The sequence below is a fragment of the Crocodylus siamensis genome, chromosome 11 (assembly GCF_052110815.1).
Source record: "Crocodylus siamensis isolate JL-2025a chromosome 11, ASM5211081v1, whole genome shotgun sequence".
Taxonomy (NCBI): Eukaryota; Metazoa; Chordata; order Crocodylia; family Crocodylidae; genus Crocodylus; species Crocodylus siamensis.
The window spans coordinates 37415469-37440388 of NC_143405.1; the positions used below are offsets into that span (position 1 = coordinate 37415469).

Genomic DNA, 24920 nt, shown 5'->3' on the forward strand with positions numbered 1-24920 from the left:
TTTCCAACAGTGGGGAGGGGAGGGCGAGCTGCTGGCAAGTGAAGCTGTCCCTTGGCTGCGGGGCAAGAGAGGGGGGACTGGTGCTCCCCTCCATAGCAGCAGCAGCCTTCACCCAGGCAGCACACACCTGCAGGCACCCGGGTCAGGCAGTCCTGGGGGGCACCGCAGCCACGGAACAAAGCACCGGGTCCCAGTGCAGCTCAGGCAGGTTCAGGGGGGGAAATCAGGCTCGCTGATTTTCTTGGGCGGAGCCTGTCTTCCCAGACTGCTGCCAGGTGGCCTGCAGGGCTTCTTGCAGAGCCCCTGAACTGCACAGAGCCCGGTGCTTCATTCCACAGCTGTAGGCACAGGAAACTAACTCCTCAGAGGAGTTTTAGTTTGCTGTACCCCAAGTCATTTAAGGTGCATTACGCCACAGAATTTCCTAGTGCAGCTGGAATTAATGAGCAATACGCCACCAAGGTGTGCAAACACTGACACCATTAAAGCGCTGCAAAAGCATTTAGCCTGCTTTAAAGTGTCATGCACACACGTCCCTTGTTTCGTCTACGCACAGCCTTATTAGATACTAATATTTCCCAATACAATATCAGACAGAACCAGTGCTCTTTTTCCAATCTGCTGCACCGAAATTTCTCAGCCCTGACCTGCAGGAATCATATCTATAGGCAAGCTGGTAGTTTAGTTTCTGCATTCACTCAGACCTTGGTCTCTCAAGGATATAAACCAGGGTGCCGCCAATGGCAATTATGGTAATTTTTGTGACATGGATATTCAATCCACCAGAAGGTGACTGTTTCAATGTGCAGTCTCATGAATTTAACGCGTAACTCATTTCACCTACTCCAGATAACAGTTTGAATGCTAGTGACTTTTGGTCACTAATGACCTCAAGTGGATACTGAACTAGTTATCTCAAAGATGTGAATCCCATGTCCCTGGCTATATTTTTTTCTCTGACAATTTTAACACATCTTTATCTAAGTTATATCCATACAGCCTACCCAAAATAAACTAACACTAAATACTGTTCTTTCTTGCTCATCAAAGTAATTTGCTGCATCTTCTGCCATAATTATTAATTCATACAGTATATAATGACATTAAATATTTATAATAACAGTGCACAGATTACTCAAAACAATTATTTCCTGTTTTTATATTCATTTCAAGAAAACTGAATTTACCATAGAAAAATACTTTATGCTATTTCAAATAATAATCTTGTCATCATGCTGTGTTACTGTTTTGGGCTCAATAATTATTATAAGCATGAAAGCAAGCATTCAATGAGTGCTATAAAATCTTGGAAATCTGGTCCTGAATACTTAGCTACCATCAACTGTACCTTTAGCATGTCAAATCTGCATGACAAACAGGGATTTTTGGGCTTTCTACCATAAGCTGTCTACATCTGGGTATTCAAATCTTTTTCCCATTTATGATGACAAAGATCATCTTCTCTTTTAATTGCACATAAACAACATGCAAATGTTCCAAAGAGCACAATTTGACTCCCATTGATTTCATGTAACAGCTACGATGAAAATAAGGTAAAAAGAAGAAGGAATTCAATAAGACACAGCCTATACAGTCACATCAGTTCTGATATAATAATTACAAAGATCTATGTCTAACTACTGTAAAAAGAATAAATATCAGGCCATGTTCAACCTAGTTCTTATGTGGATTTTACAAATTAAATTACAAAGCTAATTTAAATATGTGTATAATTTAAACTTTGACCCAGGGCTTAATGTCTGTCAAGTGCAGAGAGCCACAGTAACTTTTAGAGAATGAATAGATAAATGATGCTTTAATTTTCAAGATCCAAAAGTCCAGGACTATCTCAGTATCTGTGTTTTTACTGGCATCAAGATAAATCTACTGTGTCTGTACATATAAATGGGAAGACTAATGCGTCTGAATGATGTAGACATGTCTGCCTTCTAATCTACTCCACCTTCCTCTTCCTGCCACGCAGCTCACTTTTCTGTGCCACCAAAAAAGAAATCACTAAAATAATCTGGTGCTTACTGCTGTGTTGCCCCTGAGAGCATCTGACAGTCCATTCTGCACTGAATTGATCTCACATGTTGCTACACCCAGTGCTACCTTTCAGGTATGGACTATAACTGGATGGGAAATGGAGTGGATCAGCATACACAGACTGCAAGGACACAACCTCTCTCCCTGGATCAGCTCCAAATTGGAGCCTGATCCACAGCCTCCCTATTCAACAGCTAACTTCTCTTGGGTTGGGAGAATCAGTCTAATTTATGGCATATTGTGTGAAGCTCCATGAGTTGAACTAGGGAGGTGCACTTCGGTCTGTGTCCTATGGTGAAAGCTGTATGTTGCACAACTTGAAAGCAGTTCCAGTATGTTCACTCCCCCTTCATCCTGGGGAACACTACGAGAGATTGTGAAGCTTCTCACCACCCCTTTCCAGGTACAGTCTGGTTCTCTACTCTCTGTGGAAGAGAACCACTGTAGGACAGCACAGGAGCTGGGCTGGAATTAAAATGCATTTCTATTTAACATTGCTCATCTCTGACAGCAAACAAAGGCTGTGGACACATCATATGACTACTATAGAATGATGCATCTCCATTTTAATTCACAGTGAATTTCCTCTATCCTGATGAGTGAATACACAACCAGTTCTTGCAAACTGGCTACCGGCAGTAAACGCTAGCACATCACCTAGCCACTGGGGGGCAAGGGAGCCAAGGGCTGCACTGACCAAGCAGCTACCCAAGTGTGAAACTGACTAGACTAAGGGACAAGGCGCAACACATTCTACAGAGAAACTTTCCCACACAGCCATTATACATTTTTCAAGAGATAACTTGGCCTTGGATTCAAATAATTTATTAAGTTGTAAGCCTATGCTTCACATTTTTACTGCACTTACACTATGTCATACAGTCAACTGACTAGACTTGATCTGAACCTACAAGAGGCCATTGTCATGAGTCTGTTTCCCAAGAGGCAGACCATGCTGGAAGTGGCTGAGCAACATAGCAGAATACACCATATTCCCCTTTCACAAACACTGGTTGCAATACCCAGTGACATAACTGGTCTTCTGTACCTTCTTTTACCAGGCAGGCTTTACAGTAACAAGATTTTTTTCATTCTCATTCATGTATGTCAAATTATGGAAGTTATAAGTTGTCATCAAACCTCCACAAAGCATATTGGCCTGCCAAGTTTCAATTATATCCAGGAAATTGGCACATTGCAGAGATGTGAATACAACGTAGAGAATATTTAGAACGTATCTGGGGAAATGGGAACAAAAGGACCAGACAAAAGAGCTTTATAATGGGGATAGGATATAGGCGACAAAGGATTGGAGGCTACATTCAGTTTTCACATTATGCCAGAGATAAAATTATCAAACCCAACTGTTTTTATACTAACATAAAAGCATGGTAAGTGAAATCATCATCAGGCTCTATATATTTTGTTTTTGTCCTGGATGGTGTCTGAAGTAGTTCTACTTAAAATCACAATTCAAATTTGCTCACCCCTTAGATTCTTGACAAAATCTTCAAGCTTCATTTTGCGTTCTGGTTTCACATTTGGGCTGTACATGTCTGTATTTAGCAATATGATTGCAAAAGCTAGGATGAAGATGGTGTCAGGATTTCGAAACTGTCTCACAACACCTGGATTGCAGATACAATATCGCTGGCTATAAGAAGAAAAGAAAGGAAGTCTGTCAGAGCTAAGGATACCCATATACCTAAAATCAAACCAACAAACTATTACATTGAAGAGGCTGGCTTTACATATATTTAGTTTAACATACCAATGATTTGTTCCCTCACAGCTTCAGAGGCAATATTCTGGAATGTGAAGGCTTGTCTTTTCCATTTTTCACCCAAGAAACTCATTTGTTGGCACAGATTCCTACCTACTATAACTTTACCCCCTTCAATATTCCATTGGCTTCAATGAGGTTACACCATATAAAGAAGTGTCCCTCATTTTTAGATTGCTGTCACAAGATGATTTATATTATTTCTCCTCAGGGATAAAAGAACATCTGTGATAGCTTTAATAAGTTAACGTTTTCTGTTCCATTCTGCCGATCTGCAATAAAAGGTCAGTGGAGTACCTAGAGGTAACTGTGATGTACTATCCCGTGCCTCAAGGAAACAAACCAAATACCTTAATTCCAACAGCGAATTTTTGGTGACAAACATTTTAAAAGTTACTTACAAAATCTTACCAATCAAACTGACACTGGAGGGAACTTTCAATTTGGAAGCAAATTAATAATAAAATAATCAAAATAAAAATTATACAAATAACAGCAGTAAATAAAACTTATTTTTAATGTTAACATATAAAGTGTTGAAATGTCTCATCACAAAACTGCATAAGAACTCCAGTCTTCATAAAGGCTGTGAAAATAAGAAAGGAATAGCCTATTTCTATCCAGCTGCCCTATCACTGACATTTCACAGCTGGATGGCATCAGGTGTTCATTAAATAACTTATTTCAATACCATACCTAAAAGCTTCAATAAGTCGTTCTACTTTTTGAGCTTCTCCTTGAACACGAATATGAGCCTGGAACTTCCTGAGAGCTTCATCCAGTTCCATTGCTGAGAAGTCCATCTCATCCACAACGCAGCTAGGACAAAACACAATACATTGTTAAATGTAAGATATTTAGAAAAAATCCCAGCCAAATCTCTTGAATTCTCCACGTACAGGAACATACAAAGGAAAAATACCTCTCAAAATGTTCAGCCAATTGCAATAATCATAGCTGAAAACATAAAAAGCAAATTGGAAGGAATATATCATTTAGGGGCAAAAATGAAGTAGATGTAAGCAGACCATAACTTTTCTTTATTGCACGGCTGCCGGCATGACAAATGCTGATCAATGTAAGAGACACCTTATTGCCACAAATAATTGTAAGTTTTATGTTCTCAAGCCAGTCAATTATGACCAGTCAATATCTATAATAAAACAAAATAGTGATTCTATACTGATGAAAATTCTGATTTGCAAAACAACCTGCAGTAGAGGGTTCCTGTACCATGCAGCTGTGAGTTCAGAAATTCTTGTGTGTATTTCTTTTCTGAACTTGTTATGGGATTTTACTACTTTTGCAATAAACTTCACTTCCCCAATATACACCGAATTCTCTAATTAATGTTTGCTGGGAAAAAGTTATTTTCTTGTTTGGAATAAATAATACAAAGAATGATTGAACATGTAAGAATATCACTGACAGGAATCATGTTGTTCTAACACATGATATAAACATTTAAATCAAAAGATTGTGGGCTCCTTTTTCTCACATTTGGCTTTTAGGTTTTAATGACTAAATGTGAATCATTGCAACTTCCAAGGAAGTAATGTAGATGCTATAGTAAGAAAGTATGATCCAATTGAAAAGGTTTTTTATTAAATGGATTGGAGTACAGTGATAAACTAGACTAGCTTGTACATTTCTCTTGCAATAAAATTGTGCTACCATTAATTCATTGCAGAGCATTTTTTTACTTCAACTCGTATATTTTCTTTTTTGTCCAAATATGGAAGTAGGGAAATAAATGAACTGTTACTCTTTGTCCATACCGTAAAGTGAAGTCAATTCCAGAGCAATCTTCACACACATAACAGTAACTCAATTATAACTTGAGTGGTTTGGACCATTATGCTCTATGGCCAGTGTTTGGACCAGCTGGAGTTAAAATGGAAACCGAAGAAATAAAGGGTATCTAGTATGGCTGTGCAAAGCTCCGGATCACAATTCGGATTCAGAGATGATTTGGAGGCCGAATATATGAATCTGAACTGAATTGAATCACTGGAAGCTTTAGGCTTTCTGAATCGATCCGGAGCTTCCAAGTAGATTTGGAAAAGATTTGGCCATAGGGTATAATGGGGAATCAATGAAATATCTGTAACTTTGTTGTTTTTTGGCTGATTTGGATGAAACATGCTGGGTAGCCTCTGCTGAGAGCATGACAAGTGTCAAGTTTCAAGGTGATAGGTGCAGCCTGAGGTGCAGTTTCCCAGAATCCCTTGCGCCTATCTCCTTGAAACTTGGCAGGCTTGGTAAAAGCTACCATCCCTGCAGTTTTCACCCCAATGTGGCTTAACACACACAGGTGACATGAGATTTGCTTTCAGGACTTTGAGGTGCAGTTTCCCAGAAACCTCTGAACCTATCACCTTGAAACCTTGCACATGTCATGCTCTCAGCAGAGGCTACCATCCAAAAGACAGCAAAGTTATAGATATTTCATTGATTCCCCATTATACTCTATGGCCAAATCAGTGAATTGGCTCTGAATCAGCTCCGAATCCAAATCAGAATTGAATAGTTCCCTATTTGCACAGGCCTAGTATCTAGTCTCCAAATATCCCAGACTAGCAGCACAACAGGAAACTTGATAATTCCTTCCGACCCCTTATCTATATAAGGGCAATGAGTCTGTGGCCAATGGCCCATGCCATAAGGAGAAGCATTAGCTTTCTGGGATTTTTACTACAGGTCATCACAAGTTCTTATGATGTGTGTGGTAGGGAAAGAGAAGGGAGCATATGGGCCTGAGATATGTCTACACAACAAATGAAGGTGTGAATTTATGAACACCAGCTTTAACCTAAATAGCATGGGTAAGAAGAATAGTAAAGACCTGATGGTACAGAACTTAGTGTGGCCACAAGACTATTGCTGAAGTCTGTAATGCATATCTTTACTGTGCTCTTTATACCTCTGCTGGCTAGATTAAAGCTGGAAGGAAGGGTACAATTGGACCTTCATAACTGCACCATTCTACAACTGCACCTTCATTGGTTGCGTAGATAAACATGTAGAGCACCTTCTTGCCAGTTCTTATTCTTTCCTTCCCATTTCCTTGAAGACCTTAAGCAAGGTAGGAAAAAGTGGGTAAAATTGCAGAGGAACATTCCATTTGGGTACTTCATCTGTCAGCAACCTACCTACAACTGCCTCTGAGTTTTACCTCCCTACTGTACTATAGGAAGCATGCAATGGTTTTAAATAATTCTGTAATTAATTGAAGTGTCAGGGGGTTAGAAACAATGTCACACTTTCCACATCACTGATGTTTGACTTTATAGAGGTTTTGTCTAGTTATTTCTTCAGATATAGTCGTATGCATTTTTAAACATATAACTACACAATGATTTCATGTGCTAAATCAAAATGATTAAGTAACAAGCCAGATCTTCAGCTGTCCTAGTACGGCACAAAGCACACTGTGGGGGTTGGAAGAGAAAGTTGGCTTGGTGACTTCAGCAGCTGACCTAGCATCACTGGAGTACAGCAGTGTTTCAACTATATCCTACATACTCTTCATTTGCTCGCCAAGGGTAAAACATAAACCACTAATCCAACCCTACATCATCCAGGCTGGGACAACCCCTTACACTGGGAGAATCCCCAAGACGACAATCCTGGAGCAGAGCAAAGCAGTTGAGGGTGGCAGCGGGGGAGATGGGGACAGAGGGCACAAAGATACAGCCTGGAATTCAGGTTGGTTTTTTTTAATGCTTTAAAATATTCCACTGGAAAGTCATTTTTAAACCATAAAAAATTTCCATGCAATACTGCAAATTTAGGCTGCATGCATGAGAACCAGAAAACATGCCCAACCAGAAATGAAGTATAGTCCAAACTACAACAAAAGAAAACATATATACATTTTAACTACCTGTACTCAATTACATTATTATGGGAATTATATCTGTGTTTAAGTATGACATCTAAGAAGAAGTATTTATTTTTTTAGTGTCTGGAAGAGGCACCGTTTTGTTGCAATGCAAGCAAATGCATGAGGACATTTGTAACTCTTAGTTTTGTTGAAAATGTGTGCATTTTCAGCCAAAATTCACTGAGCTATGCGTGAACTATATATGGTAGTGAATCTGTTACCTAGAACTTACTTAGTATATTCCAATTGTTTTAATGTGACTGGTATTAGGTTACTGTTAAAACAGATTAACTACAGGAAAAATAGTGTTCAGAGGACACAGTCAAGTGCATGGCCTTGTTTTTGACAATTTATTCACCCAGGAAATCTTATTACAGATACAGCATATAGCTATCAATGAGATTCTGCTTCTTAACCCTGTAAAGCAATTTAAAAATTGATCATGATTAGCTGCACGATTAAAAAAGTTAGTCACAATTAATTGTGATTTTATTTGCACAGCCAAAAACTAAAAAGGTGCACAGAAAATCTCAAAAATATGCAAAATTATGCAGGTACTTTGTATGGATGGGGGGTGTGTGTGGAGGGAAATTTATGAAGGTGTGGGTAGCTGTGGGTGTGTGTGTAGGGTTCGGAGCCAAGGGAGGGGAGGGGTCCCCACACACCCTGGCAGGATGTAAGGAACTGTGGGTCAGGAGTAAGGCGGGGGGGGGGGCTGTGGCTTGGGAGTGAGGGGAACACGCACACAGACAGCACCCAACAGGTAAGTCTGTTGAGGGGAAGAGGAGGAGGGAGAGGGAATGGGTGGGGGGTGGGAAATTGAGGCCTCAACAATGAGGGAGGCAGTAGGGCAGGGCTGGGGTGAATGGAGGCTAAAGGCCAGGGTGGGTTGTGCACCCCCAGAGAAGGCATGGGGAGCATGTGCCCCTCCCCCCAATTTGTGTGCAGGACAGACGTGGGCTGCCTGCTGTGGGCTGGGGCTCTGTGCCCTCCTGCCTTTGCCCTGGGAGCCGTGCTCTGGCTGCATGTCCCCTGCCCACCCAGCAGCGGAAGGCACAGCATGGCATCACATGGCTCCTGGGGCAAATGTAGCAGGGCACTGAGCCCCAGCCCATAGCCTGCCTCTGCCCCATGCACAAATCTGGGGGGCATGTGCCCCCCCATGCCTCTCCAGGGGTATGTGTAGTGGCAGGGAGCCAAGCCCCCACAGGCGCCCCTGGACAAGCCACCTGCAGCTCTGTCTCACAACCTGTCCTGGCCCCAGGGGCCTATTCACCCCAGCACCTGCCCCACTCTCTCCCTCACCATGGGGGCCCTAATCTGCCCCCCCACCCCACCCCTTCCCTCTCCTCTTACTCCTCTCCCTCCACAGAATTACCAGTACAGCACTGCTCTACACACAGCCAGGCTGCATTCCTGGCTACCTGCAGGCTATGGCTCCTCGTGTGTGCCTGTGTGCACCCCTGCCCCCCCCTCATCCTGCTGCAGCTGCCCAGAGCCCATGCCCGGGTTCCCCTGCAATCCTGTGCGCTGCCACTCCTACCCCACCGGGCGGCCTGTAGGCTGCGGAGTGGAACCTGGGCACAGGCTCCAAAATCACATGCACAATTAACATGTTAAAAAAATTAATGTAAGAACCAATTAACATGTTAATTGTACACATTAACTGCAATTAATTGACAGCCCTATTAAAACTTCACCCTCCCTGGCTCACTACTTTGTTTTAATCATTAGCTAGCTACTATACATGCCTTGGAAAATCTTCACCCTTAACTGTCAGCTGTGGCAAACCATTGAGGTAACTAGCCAAACTTTATATGCATACCTTTAAATTAAATTCTGCCCCTTCTGTGGCTTGCTGTAGGAGGGTAGACTACTGGAACCTCACTCTGGAAATGAACTAAGGGCACAGCCTTAATCTCTGAGGCACCTTGACAATGCAACATGAAAATCTAGATGCTGTGCACCCTACTTGTCAGGGTGATCAGAAATAAGGAGACTCTTGTGTCTCCTAATGCAAACCAGAAGCTAGTCACTCAGTAGGAATGTGTCTATAGCTAGCTATTAGGAAATGCTAGATGCAGAGGTATATCTCAGCTCCAGCTCCTCCTCAGAGAAGGCACTTCTTCATGTGAAGGAGAGAGAGGAGACACTATTTAATACTTACCTTCAAGGATGACGAATACTCCCAGCTTGGCCTACCCTATAACATAGTGGTAAGTGTATGCTCCTGACAGGTTGTACATTTCAGTCTACTCAGGAAGTTGGGTACCTAACATTCCCCTTAACCTCCTAACCTGAGAGATTTGAAGCCACATTTTCCAACTCTTGGGAAGATACCCCAACTACCAGGCTATTGGGTGGATTGAATATGCATTTTACATTAAATAGTCACTGGCTGGGGAAAAAAAAGCACTGGAAAATACCCTTGAATGGGATGCAGGGATTCCTCTCTTACATAGAAACCTAAGCTCCTTGGCTATTGCAGCAGGGCCTCTTGTATGTCCTCACTCCCTACTCCAATGAATTTTGTGAGTGACACAGATTGAAAGGGAGGGATGAAGAATTCATGGACCTGGCCTAGCCTATATCCCCAGTGGTTAGGGTGTTCTCCTGGGAAGTGGGAGATGCGTTTAAATTCTCTCAGAAAGAGGAGGGCCTGCAACTCAGATATTACATTCCTTGATGAACTGCTCTTGCCATCTGCCACCAGGCAAAGGGTGGGCACCACAAGGATTCCCTCCTCTGCCTGTGTTTTGTACTGAACTGCATGCATGCTCCCAGCTACAAAAGGGGCTTACCATCATCTGTTTCTGCCTAAGGACAATAACATAGGTGGTGTCCAAAGAAGCTTCCAGAACTGATCTGGATCACAACAAAGACTAGGTGGAAGTAAGGCATTTAGATGTCTGATTTGGTCCATATCTGAGCATGTATGTAGGTGCCTAGGGATTTTATCAGGCCAAAATGAAGAGACCTAATGAATCTAGCTACCAAAATGATTTTGTGGCCAGTATGTGGGGTCAATTAGAAGTGTTCTTTGTGACTTTGGCACATAAGTCCCACTGAGATGTATACAAGATTTGTTAGAGTCTGTCCCTAAATTTATTGCACGCATTTGTGTGGAGTCTGTTCACTTAATTCTTTAGTTGTCTGTATTCTAGACAAGACAGTTTACAAATAGAAGACCAGTCTAAACAAAGATCTCTGCCATGTGTATAAATGCAAATAATGACATCAATACACTGTTCAACTGGTATAGTCAAGAAACAAAACTTCCATCAGGAACGATTCTAACATTATTTCTTGTACATAAGCTATACATGGTAACATTTGAATCTGCATATTTAAAAAGAAAACAATGCTACAGGTAGGCAACATCATCTAATGAAAAGCTGGCACAAGATTTTACTTTTGCCTTCATTCTGGTCCTTTCAATTGTGCATTGTCATGGTGCACTGAATTTCCACAGTATAGATTTCATAGACATTAGGGCTGGAAGGGACCTCGGGAGAAAGAAGAAACTGTCAGAGAATGACATGATCATTTAAATGATCCTCATTAGTCTTTGGAATTCATGATTCATTTAGGCTAGTGGTAAGGAGGAATCTAAGATAGGATAACCATTAGGTACTACAGATCCGGGTGCAAGTTTTTGTGTGATGGCCCCAGATGTTTAAGCGAACAATCTTATCAAAGAGGCTGAACTGCCAACCCAAATCTCTACAAATGTCAAGGTGGCCTTACGGCCATCAAAAAACCCCATAAAACCCAAAATGTGTTTGAAGATAATCATATTATAAAAAAATACATCAGACATAACATAACTTCTGGGTTCTGAGCCCTTGTATTCACATTTTCAATCTTCCATTGCACATGCATAAGACCTAAATATTTACACATCTCCTCTCCCCTCCCCACCCCACCCACCCCCCAATCTTCTTTTCACGTGGTTACATGGCTGTGGGGCCTGTGCGTTCAGGCCCTCTCAGAAGTTGAGAGGGGCCCGGGCCACTTCCATTTTTGAGGCTCCCAGTATGTTAAAAAAATATTAATTCATAGTACACTACAAGTGGTGTGGCCCAGTAATGGGACACAAGTTTAAAGTTGCATGATGAAAGTCTTCTTCTTTCAATCCTGTCAGTGTATCTCTGTGTCTATATGTATAACCTCATTTGGAGATAACGTCAAAAGTCTAAATTTGAGGCCCTCCGTGAATGAGGCCCGGGCCAAATGGCCCTCCTGGCCTCGCTTGTGATAGGCCGTGTGTGCATTAAAAGAAATATGAAGCACAAGTGTGACAGGGGTGCCACTTTCGGAGCCTCTCCGGACACGTGGCTCCGCCCCCCTGTAATGGGCTGACCGCCCACCTACTCTCGCCTGCTACGCCTTGATCTTATTTATAAACGATGGATAATTGGAATTAGCGGGAGGCTGCCCACTCGTGTGCGCCCCAATGACGGGGGCGCTGTCTGCGGCTCCTTTTCCTCCCCTGCACCGCAGCCCAAGCCTCGCCAATGGTGCTGGTGTAATCGGCCCTGGGCCCTGTTATTATGCCACGGCCCGTTGTCTGCCTTCGGGGCCCTTTGCCACCTCTTCTCTCTCTCGGGACTCCTCATCGCCCCTCTTCACCCTGAGCTCCTCACTAGCCCCCTAACTCCGGGGCTTCTCACTGCCCCCTGGCTCCGAGGCTCTTTGTCCCCTCTGGGGCCTCTCGCCCTCTCTGGGCTTCCTGCCCTCTCTGGGCCTGTACCGCGCTTCCCACAATTCTCGCCCCCTCTGAGGCCTGTGTCGTGCTTTCCGCGCTTGTGCCACACTTCCCACGTTCCCTCGCCCTCTCGGGGCCTATGCCGCGCTTCTCGCCCTCTCGGGCCTATACCACGCCTCTCGCACTCCCTTGCCCTCTCGTGGCCTATGCCGCGCTTCCCGCGCTGCGCTGCGCCTCCCGCACTCGGGCTCAGGTGGCCCGTAGCCATGCCTGGCCCTCTGACCCTTCCTCCGGGTCATGCGCCCCACTGGGCAACCACCCTTGCGGGCTGGGGTCCCAACCCCACCTGCCGAGCACTTCTCCAGCACTCTCTCACCATGCCCACTGTGGCACAAAATGCTGTGCCACCCTGACACCGCCTGCTGTGCCCCTAATGGGCACCAGGAACCCCCGGATTATTGGGGAACTCCTGTGAGACCTCCTCACACCCCTACAGCCTCACCCAGTCCTCCGGTTTAACCATAACAAAAACCATGAGCCAAGCAGCTGCAACATAAACAAGAAGCCTACCGGCTTATAACCCGAAGCTTGCACTCACTAGGCTCTTTAGTCATGGCCTCTTCTAGCGTTCTCCCCCCTGCATCATTGCAGCTGGTCTGCGTGGTCAGGCAGCAACCCTCCGCCCGGCCTGCTCAGCTCTCCTGCAGAGCTCCTGCTCCTGCGGCTGCCAGAGGGGAACTGGCTCTGGCCTTGGCCTTCTCTGTTTATAAAGGCCAGGCCCTGCCCCCGGTGGTCAGCTGACCCACTCTGTTACCATGGTAACTCTCACCTGCTGCCCTGCTGAGTGTCAGCTTAGCCCATTCACTACCATTCAGTAGCAGGCACCCTTGTGCCCTGCTACAACAAGACTTGTGAAAAAGTTACGGGAGTTAGTAAGACTTACTGGGGGCTCTTGGGGTTTGATCCACCTCCCTCAAAGTCAGTGGGAGATCTTCCCTTGATTTCAAAGGGGATGGTTCTGAGCTTTGCTCAAAAAATGATTTGTAATAACTTTTAGGTTTATAAATCTCCCATCCACCCCAAACCCAATAAAAGTATGGGCTAAATATCAAGTCTCAGAAATTTGGGTAAAAAATGTGCAGTTAGAATTGTTTGTTTTTTACAGTGGGAACATATCTTTATGCATCTAGTGTGCTCACATGGCCTGTTAAAAAGAATCTCCACTAAATGAAACATCAAATCATTTCAAGTAAATGAAAACAACCTCCCTCTTCCCTTAACATAGAGTATTTGAATGTCTTTTCCAAAGTGTCAGTGACTTGATCTAACCATTTTACTTTTGTCTTCCTTTTGGGGGTAAAAAAAAGTCTGATTGGAGATTCCCACAGATCCACATTGAGAAAAGTGCCCACATCAGCTCACATTAAAATCCTTGTACCTCTGCTAAGTGAGTTACTTTGTTCTGAAACAGTGATAGTTATTTTCATGTTCCATTACTTATGAAGTCTTATGTAGCACATGATGTTATTTTATTTTGTGCTGTAAATTATTTTAGAGCTTGTGGAAGGAAAAAAGTCCAAAATTAAATGACAGTATTGTTGCCAATGAAATTATGCCATAAAGTTAGAGTAAATGTGGACTCCTATAGAGTATATAAATCTTTATAAGCATCCTATTGCTTCAATTTCGTTGAGAAATGGTAGCATTTTGGAAAATAATGGAAAGGATTTGTTTGTGCATGATTTTCTTTTGTTAATCCTCATAGTACAGTGCTTTATTTCTACATTGACAGGGCCTTTATTTTATGCCCAAACTATTAGCTGAACATCAGCTCCTAGAAGTATCCTATACAGCCCACTTGGATATCAATTCATTTACTAAATATGAATATAAATATGAACCACACCATCCTGTCATACAGTACTCACTCTAATACGTCTCGGTTGAATTGCTTCTGTCGATTGCCCAGAAACTCTCCAATCATCTGTCTGCTGAGTCCTTTCCTTTGCAAGAGAAAATGCGCAACACCAACTGGAGTGTCCGGTACAAACCCTCGCTCAATTAGGTACTGTACTCCTTTTTCAGGTTTCCTGGAAGAAATATAAATGCAAAGCACTTATTTCCTTAAATTATTTCCATAAAATGCAGAGGTGCTTTTCTCCAACATTTCATATATTCACAAGTCACAATAGATTGGCTGAGTTACAAGCTGGATCACTAGAGTTTTAAGATAAAGTAGTGATATTGTAGAACATGTGAGGTTATTTATTTTTAATGATGTCCTGGCATGAAAAGATTTTCATGGTGAAAAGGGTTTAGATCTCCTCAACTGTGTTTCTACAGCATTCCTCTTAACTAGATTAACTATTCTTTCTGATCCTTCCAAGAGCAAGGCTTCCCAATCAAAACACTTTAACAGCTTCAGACATGGAAGCTAACCTACTATAAGCTAGACTCTGCAATATCAAGAGTGCAATGCCCTCTGAAAGCACAAAGTTAAAAAACAAAACAAAATCAAATCAGGTACAGTCTCTCACTTCCAAATGTTTATTTCAGATAATTTATAGAACAAAGTCAGAGGCGTTTAAGATGTTAGGTCACAAGCAAAAGAATCAGAAGACAGGAAAGCAATAGAAAAAATAACCAATAGAAAGGTGTGAGAAAATATAAGTTAAGGCCTCTACTTTAATTTACAACTTTTCCCCGATTCTCAGTTTGTAAGGTATATAGGCTTTGAGTCAATTATGTTCAAATCTTCTAGGTCACTTATGAATGTGTAATTTATACTCCTTTCCATATCAGTAATGAATGTCTCTATTCATTTTCAGACTGTACAAAGATAAAAGGCACATGGCCAGTTTGCCTAGTAAGCATGCTGAAATCCCCTGCTATAAATATTTTGTGTGTATAGTGATATTGTGTGTGTTTTTAATATTAAAGAAAAATCCTGCCTACAGCACATATAGCACACTTTGTTTACTAATACTGTGATCCAGCAGATGTCTACAATTTGTACTGTACTAGTTTCATGGCTGTAGTTGTTCCTTCTTGCTTTAGCTGTCTTTATTTTCCAAGGAATTACGACACAATGTCCACCTGTAAAACGAAATGGTTTGCAGCTTTCAGAATGAGCTGAAGGATATTGCCTTTCTTAATGCAAGTGGAATCAATTGCCAAGAACAAGGTGACCTTGCTACTTTTATATATGGATGATCATATAACCATAAAATTTCCTCTAGGTTTTATTAAAAATAACATTCCCAAATAAGCAATATTCGTTTCTCATACTCAGCTACATTGTACTTTTATACATTAAAGGCCTGATTAAGTATTAGATAGATCAGAGGAATACACATATTTAATCAAAATAGCAGTTTTTCAGATAACTCCATCTCACTATGTTTTAATTCAAGCTGGCTTGCTCTTTCCATTTAAAGGTTAAAAACCCACAAAAACAAAAATAAATAAAAAAGCCCCTAGCTTGTGCAGATACTCTCTGCGGGCAAACCTGTAAAATAATCTAATCCTAACACCAAAACAAGTATTTTTCATCTTATGAAACAGTCTAAAAGCTATATTTTTACATCATACTTCAAAATTCACAATCTTCCTGAGCTTTCAGTTTCATGACATGAATGGAAAAATCAACAGCAAATATTTCCTACTAGTAAACTGGGTTTCTGTGCAGTATTTTGAGTTACATGACCCATTTTCAGTTACGGGTAGGAAGAAGAATTCAGAACCAATCAAAAAGTAGGACTTCCTGTCCAATGACCTTTTTTGCTGCAGATCTAGAAAACACTGGACCACTTTTTACTTAGGCAAAAATCACAATATAACACTCTACCTCCACCAAAAGCCTACAGCAGTATATAAGGTTATTAAAAGGACGCTAGGGGAATCAATACATATTACTAAACCTGTCAAATCACAGTTTACAAGTAAGAAAAATGCATGCTGTATGGCACAGGCTCATAGCAGATAGGTAGAATTAATCACCAATAATATAAATTAAAGAAAAAATAATTTAGAGGAAAGGTATTTTTAAAATTACAGAGCTACAAAATAAAATCCACAGATGCTAAGTTTATCGGATTGCCTTACATATTTTGGGCTGGATATTAGGGGTGTACAAAGCAGGCCCTATTCAATTCACATCTGGCCCAAATTAGGGATAGTGATTAGATTAGCTGATTTAGATCACTGTCCCTGATTCGATTCGGCCGAATCCAAATCTGAAGATTTGATGGTGATTCAGAGAATCAGTGATTCGGACACAGACACAATTTTAAACATGTTTTTTTACATACCTCGAGGTACTAGCGTGGCTTGTGATCTCTGCAATGCTGCAGTGCATGGAGCATCCCACAGGATTGTGGAGGGGGGTCCTCCACATGCTCAGCAGCAAACCTGGAAACGGACTAGAAGTACTTCCAGTTCACTTCTGGGTCTGCCCAATAGCGCGCTGGGCCCCCCCCCGTGCCTCCCCAGCTTGATAAATCAGCCACAGGGGGACCCCAGGTGCCCCCCCAGACCCAGGAGGCACCAGTCACCAAGCTGCAGGGGAACCCTGCAAGCTCCCTGGTGGACCTGGAAGTGCTTCTGGTCCATTTCTACGTCTGCTGCTGAGTGCACTGGGGAGCCCCCCATGCTTCTGTGGGACACACTATGCACCCCAGTATCACAGCACTCATGAGCCCCTGCTACCTATGTAGATATGCAGAAAAAATATTTAAAGCTGCATCTATGTCCGAATCTCTGAATATTTCAGAATCTCTACAAATTGATTCAGAGGGTTCTGATTTGATTCAGAGAGATTAAAGGGTCCTCTGATTCAGTTCAGATTTGGAGATTCAGCCACCAAATCAGGCTGAATCTCTGCTGAATCGAATCAGGGACTGAAGCTTCGCACAGCCCTACTGGATATTACAGTAATGTCTACTTATGGAGTATCTGATCCTTCACAGAAGCAGTTGTCAATTTGGTCCAAGAACATATAAGTACCTTTGTGAAATTATCCTTATGAGAGATTGCATTAAAAACTTCCAAGAAATTACCTAAACATCTATTTAGTTATTAGAGATCAAAGGACTTTCTTCCAAATATTTCCTAATGCCTTAGCAAAATACCCAAAGCAAGCTGGCCCCTCTACAATAAACTGTCATTTTCCTCTTTATGAATAATCTTGCTGTTGGTCCTTACAAGCTCCTACATTCCCATGAAAATTATGTCCATAAGACCCTTCCATGAAAGATCAGATTACCACTCAGTAAAGAATCTGAATTCTCATTCTACGAGCAAGAAGCCATTCTAAATATAGCCTTTACTTCTAGTGTCCTCAATTTCAGCACTGCTCCCTTGAAATCAACAAAATTCCTACAGGATAACACTGATATTTTCAAGAAAAAGATTTTATTTGTAGACATCTTGGTTACAAGAGATATCATTGGATAAAAAGCTGCTGAGATTAGACAAGGAAGCTGTGAGATGCACTGAACTTTTAGCAGATTTTTTGATCTGGGTACAATCAGAAGTTTGAGATAAAATACACATCTAAAAACACTGCCTGAAGAAAGTTAGAGTTTTGTTCACAGATAACAGATTTTGTATGTTCTCTGTTGTATGTTCAGTAGAAATTGTTGACTTTTTATGCAAGTTTCTTTTTCTAAAAACTTGTTTCTTAAAAATAAATCCTTTCCAAAAGCTTGGAGAACTCTTCCTTCCACCTGACCTCATTGAAAGAAACAAAAAAAAAATTACAAGTCTTTTGGCAATACTTTTTCAAACATTTCAAAAACTGTATGATTTGCCATAAACCAAGGATTTCTTAATTACAGACATCAAAGGGAACATTTAGGACCCCCAAGAAAGTTTTAGGTCAAATTGGGTTTCTTTTTAGCTTTATGTTTAGTTTTCACTTAAGTAGAACACTTAAATTCTATCCATTTAGATATATACTTCAGAGAGTTTAAGTTGTGTCTAACTGGTTGGTTGATTCCACAAACTAAATTGATGAGTCTCTTGAGTGGGTGGGAGGTATATTATTTAAATCTCATAACTGTGTATAGAAAATTCACAGGGCAGTATACTGGAAATAAAAGACATTTCTGTAGGAGAGTAAGTGGTAGAAGGCATGTTTTAAAACACTTGCAGCATCTGTAGAGCATGTGCATGTACGTTCTAGTATTAGAGATACCCGACCAGCCTCACTGGCAGAAAGTTCTTGCTAATCGCCAACTTAAATTTCTCCTGCTTGCAGGTTGAGGGCATTTGCTTCTAGTCCCATGCCTACAGCCACAGAAATATGTCTACCTTGATCCTCAAGTTTTCTTCTTTCCCGACTAAACAGTCCCAATTCTTTTAGCCTTCCCCCATAAGTCATATTTTCCAGGGCTCTAATCACAATTTAAATCCTAAATACCTATCCAGAATATATCTTTTTAGCTTTTTTAATTCTCTATTATATCAGTAGAATTGAATAGTTCCAGCCTCTTTCTATTGTGTCTGAGAAGATTTATTCTTTTTTACCTGGTTTCATTAACTTTTGATCAAGTACTTGATTTAATGTGAACTAATATTTCTTAAAAAGGCTCCTTGGAGGATGAAGATGACTAACATTTCTTCTCATCAGGTGTTAAGCTGGAAAAAAGAAAGCTTTGGTCTGTTCCCTCCCCCCCTCCCTTGTCCCCCCACCCCACCAGACGTATATAAAGAAAATGTTACCCTGTTTGACTGAAAGTCAGTTACACAGAGTCCTATGATACAAGGGCATCCTAGAGGGTTACACATTTTCCCATGATCTTCCTTTACTTTCAAAGTAAAGTTAACAATCAATTTACACCTAAAGATGTCCAACCTCTCTTTTAATGATAAAACTATTTTCCTTCTCTCTAGATTGCCAACATTTTAATATTTCCATTTTGTTTCATATGATTTTAAAGTCACCTCCAAATACTGCAGTTTATAGATTTTACATGTTAGGAAAATATGAGGAAATGGTTTGTTGGAAACAGTGGCACTTAGTACCAAGCCCTATAATGATTCATACCAAAAACATCATTGAAAGGCCCTTGCCCTTTTCCTCAGTGAAATGCAGAAATGTTTGTGAGGGCTCCTAAAGGATAGGTGTGATCACCTGTTACAAGCATGGGAGGACTCTACTGCTGAAGACAATAGCTGTTTTTTACTTTTTTTTAATTTGCTTGATTAGGCTTATTAAGTTCCCCAAAATTGTTCAGGAAAATGCAGGACTGAAACTAAACATTTTTTTTAATTGTTCAATCTTCAAAAATCTTCAAAAGAACTGGTAAAAATGGATAGTGAAAGGAGCACACTTCATCATCAGAGTATAAAAATCACATCCAATAAAAGGATGTGTATGTAGCCCTCTCAATATATCCTCAAAGAATGTAAGGAAACCAGAACCTTCAAGCGAAACACACACCAAGAGTTAATGTATAAAATAACTGGAATTTTGCTGAAGAAAATAATTAAATCAGAGTTCACTTAAAAATAAGACAGCAAAGCCATGCATACTATTACTGTTACTTTTGGCCCTGAAAGTTGTTTGCTTTCCAACCAGTACACTCAGCAAACTCAGAAGTTCTTTAGCTGTATTTTTAAAATGTCAGATGAAAGCTGTTTACCCAAGAAGATTTCTTTGAAACAGTAAATTCAGAAGAAGTTCATGTAACATGTTGACATTTGTGTAGTTCCCCTGAATAGAAGAATTCTGTTGATCAGAGACGGCATTTACAGCATGTGAAGCAAAATTCATTACCTATCAGAACTACTGCTTTAACAGTTAGACAAAGAAAATCTTGAAAAACATCAGAAAGGTTTAGGGAGCCAATGTAATTTTATATACTCGCCTCTTCCAAAGCTGAAATCCTTGTGTTTAGAACAAATGTACTTTGCCCCTATGGAGGACGATGCACTTTATGTTTTGTTTACTCTTGAGCATCCTTAAGAGAAGTCATTCCCTAACTCATGCAAACATAAAAGGAAAAAAGACATTCATTTATTTGCTGTACTGAGTGTAAAATGTCTTGTAAATGTCATGTATTATCCCTATATAGCAGATATTTTTCAAATTATTTTTATTATCTTCTCAATTATTTAATTGAGAAGAGTGTGACCAACAGCCAGTGGCCCAGAATATCTGTACTGCCACAAGTAACCTGATCTAGCTCAAATTGTTTATGCTTTTCCCTTGCATGAAAGACTGATAACAATTTTAAGGTACATGGAATTGTACTGATTTACACCAGATGGGAATTGGGCCAACATCTCATAAACAAAAAATAATCACCAGTGTTGATAATCAGAGAGTAGCTGAAAATATTGTCCTGCCAAAGATTAACAGGATTTTTCCATTTAACTCTATGAAATATTGGATTTTAAAACTTTCATAAATCCAGTTACTATCTTTGCCTTTCCTTGTACCTGAATTCTGTCCTGATTTTAGTAACTGCTCTCTTAAGAACTGTCATAGTTACAACAGATGCTGTACACTATCTGAACGCCTGAAATCTCATTTTTCAAACTGTAGACTGGCTATTTTCAAATCCAGAGTTTTTGAATAGTGGATGCTAATATTAAGATGGACTTGAAAGAGTTTGTAAAACAAGATGGTTTTAAGAAAGATCTGATGCAAAAGTGTGGACATAGTCAATCTGATTACATTATTCTTTCCACTTCTTTATTAGTTTGGTATGATGTTAAATATTACAGTAAATATATTAAACCAAAAATAATAATGCTGTGATTCTCCCTCCTAGCACCCTGCACCTGGTTACAGACATTCAAAAAGCCCAAGCTGGAATGGATCTAAATGACGTGGTTTTCTGTAAACCGTGTAGTTTAGATCAGTAGCAAACAGAACACACATTCACCCTTTGGTGGAGGAGGGGAGGCAAAAATCTTAAATGGGGTTCCACCTTTTTTAAATTAGTTCACATGTGCTGAATACCTGTTCTGTTATGGATACAGACTGGTTTCCAATCATTTATGCCAGTAAAAGTGTAATGTCTGTACCTGGCCTAAGAAATTATTTTCAGCTTGATGTTGCTGATAAACATATTCTTAAGGATCTCCTGTTTCTGAGTTCAGACACTTAAAAGTCAGTCCTGCAAAGCTACCTCATACAGGCCAGGTCTTACATCTGTGCAAAGCTTCACTTAAATCAATGGCTTACTGTTACTGACTCATCTGTTGGTACCTTTCGTTAACTGTTCTTGATGCAGGATAAACATACCAATAAAAATACTGAACCTAAACATGGATAAAACTCTTACAAAAGTTCTGATTTATAAAATGTGCAAAATCAAAGCATCTTAAACCACAGCCAACTTTTTTGTTTGTTCTCAGGGATTATACAACAGCAACAAAACAGGTAGAAAAGAAATAATAAATTAATATATCCACAAGCTCATTTTTCTCTAGACTTCCTGTTGACATTAATGCCAAGAATAGCTTTTAAGTTAGAGCAGTGGTTCCAGTAGCTCCAGCTCTGGCACAGGGCATACAGTGCAGCACCAACTTTTGATGTGCACCCCATGACAAAGCTGAAGTTTCTGCTGCTATTGTGCACCCCATGGTCTGGCAGCAGCTCTAGTTCTAGCTCTAGCACAGGGCACATGGTGGTAGCAGCTCCAGCATGGCATGGCAATGGGGCTGCAGCAATGGTGGTGGGCAAAGTGGCTGGAGAGCAAGTAGGGCTGCCAATTGCCATGTGCTCCAAGACCCAACGGATTCTGCAGCTGCCCATGCCCCTAGCCACATCCCCAACTACCAGTGGCCCATCAGTAGCCTGATGAGCTGGACCAAATAGTTCCCTGGGCAACAAGTTTGATGCTCCTGGCTTAAAGCATAGGGCAGCTACTAGGCATGTGGGAAGCTTTGGTCACTGATTTGATTTGGAGAAGATTTGGCCTGGTTTGATGGCTGAATCATCAACTTCAAATTGAATCAGGAGACCCGTTAAAAGCTCCAAATTGATTTGAAGCATCTGAATCAATTGGGAAAGATTTGGAAAAGATTTGGCAATTTGGAAGGCGGTCTTGTGGGGAAACAGAAACTGAGAAGAGGGAGGGGGAAAAAGACTGCTCTAATATTGATATCTCTAGCTGGCCAGTGACTGTGATCTTTCCCTGAGTTCTCTTCCAATCACTGTGCTCTGGGGGAGGGACGTAGAAACAGCATATAAGGCTCTGTGTGAAATCTCTCTCTTCCTTTTGTGAGCTGTCTGTCTGGAAGCAACAGTGTGTCAAAGGTACTGGCTTCCTGGTCAGTCTCTTGCTCGTCTTTCTTCTTGGAAGGGAATTGGATGCACCTTACTAATTACTCTTGCCTAGAATCCCTCTAGTTATCTCTATCCAATCCATTCAACTTATTCTTCCCCCAAAATCCTCTTATTAGTTTGTATTTTCCATGCCACACTTTTTAAAAAGAAACTTCTGTTTTCCCTGACAGTGTGTCATCCATCACTGTACAGGAAAGCACATATATTACAGACACATACATATATGTTAAACAGATAGAAGATATATTACATACATACACACACACACACACTTTCCAGGACAGCAAACATTTTGAAGCATGCTGGGAAGGCATGTGCCAGGTCTTCTGGCAGGGGAAGGAGATGGGCTAGAGAAGATAGGGGGAGAGCTGCAAGTCCCCTCCCCCAAAACATAGATGCACCCTCTTTCCTGGCAGCGATGAGTCTTCTTTTGCCAGTGGCAGCAAGGAAGTGGGAGTAGTACCTGTCCCTGCCTGGGATGCCATCTGCAAGGCATGGGCTTCAGTCTAGGGAAGGTACGGAGCTTCAGGATGGATGTCACCCCTAGATGTCAGGGGCCTAAATGGGCAGCCTACTTCCTGGGTAACATCTGAATCAGTTTTCCATCAAGGCATGGCAGGTAAAGAGGGGCAGACAGTTGGCCCAGAAACAGGTCGGTGGGCCAAAATCTAACTGGCACCAGGAAGGCCCCGTTACAGGCTACCATCCCTGCTGTCTTCATCCTGCTTTGCCACACATACACAAGTGACACAAGTTTTGCTTTCAACAGTTTGAGGTGCCATTTTACAGAAACCCCTGCACCTATCTCCTTGAAACTTGGCAGGCTTCATGCCCTCAGAAGGGGCTACCATTCCTGCTGTTTTCAGCCAATTCTGCAAAAAAATGACAAAGTTATAGATATTTTAATGATTCCCCATTATAGTCCATGGTCAAATCACCGAATCACACCAAATTAGCACCAAATCTTTCAAATCCGATTTGGCCAAATCAATTCAGGACAGTGATCCGAATCACCAAATCGAATCACTGTCCCCCAAATTGGCCGAATCTGACTCGAATACTGGCCACTCTGCACAGACCTAATAGCTATCTTGGTTAATGGAACTGAAAGCAGGCACACCTTGATTAAACAAAAAAAAATCCCTCCAGCATTCTGGCTTGTGAGTGTGCCAGAATCCAAGTCTTTCAGTTTCTCCCCTACATCCAGGCATGCACACTATAGTAAATAAGCTTTGAACTGGGTCAGTTTATTATGCAAATCAGGGCAATAAATGTGAAACAGTTTAAAGGCTCTGTTACAGGAATCATAATATCCTGAAGCTGAGGAACTATTTCCTGGCAGGGAAAGGGGTGTGGAATCAACCCACCCACAGCACCAGCCCTCAAGCAAGTCTTTGTAGGCTTTGTCATGAAACATGGGTGTCAAAGTGTCAAACTCACCTTGTGGCCCAGGCCAGATCCAAATTGTGGGGTTTCTTGCAGGTTGGATCCAACTCAGGACATGTGGTGGCTGCAGCTCTGCCTCCATACATGCAGTGGCAGCTCTAGCTCTGGCATACGGTGCATTTCCAGCTCCTGACACAAGCTCCATACCATACCATTAAGGAATGGTTCTGTGACCGTGGTGACAGGGGAAGTAATCAGAAGGTGACTGGGCCTGTATCAGCCCTTGTTCACCTTCCTGCTGCTGACGCCCATATCCATAGGGGCCCAAGGGACTCAGATTCAGTGGCAGGTCACAACCCCAAATTCCAGGGGTAACCAGTAGCCCAGGAGGCTGAAGTGGCACTGCAGGCTGAATCCAGGAAGCAGGCTGTATATGCCTGACCCCGCTATAAGAGATCTCAATATGAGAATAGTTACAGACAGAGCACACAGAACTATAATAGGAAAAGCACCAACTACATTCCAAGGAAGACTAATTTTTAATGCAAGGAACCCAATACCTCTCTCAGTCTGGGTTCAGACATAAAAATGCTTTTTAAATAGCTGGCAACTGTTTAGGCTGGTTAGACATGCTCCTAGCAGGCAGCTAAATTTTACTTTCAGTTTTATTTTTCTTCTTTTGCATCGAGTTTCTTACCGCTGCAAAATGCAACTACTTAAAAGAAATCGCTAAACTTATTTTAAGCCGCTGGGAAAGAAAGGGAAAAAACTAGCCATATGATGTTACAAAAACCAGAGCCCAGGC

The 24920-nt window shown here is 41.5% G+C and overlaps 1 protein-coding gene across 11 annotated transcripts in view; it reads right to left on the reverse strand.

Annotated features, from left to right (window-relative positions):
- Positions 1-24920, reverse strand: part of IQSEC1 (IQ motif and Sec7 domain ArfGEF 1) — a 684223-nt gene that overhangs the window by 28580 nt on the left and 630723 nt on the right. For all 11 annotated transcript variants that reach the window (XM_090022969.1, XM_090022967.1, XM_090022972.1 and 8 more), the window contains 3 exons: positions 14355-14516; positions 4529-4651; positions 3537-3703 (listed from right to left, as the gene is read on the reverse strand). In XM_090022969.1, the coding sequence (XP_089879095.1) occupies positions 3537-3703; positions 4529-4651; positions 14355-14516 (452 nt within the window). The remainder of the gene's footprint in view (positions 1-3536; positions 3704-4528; positions 4652-14354; positions 14517-24920) is intronic.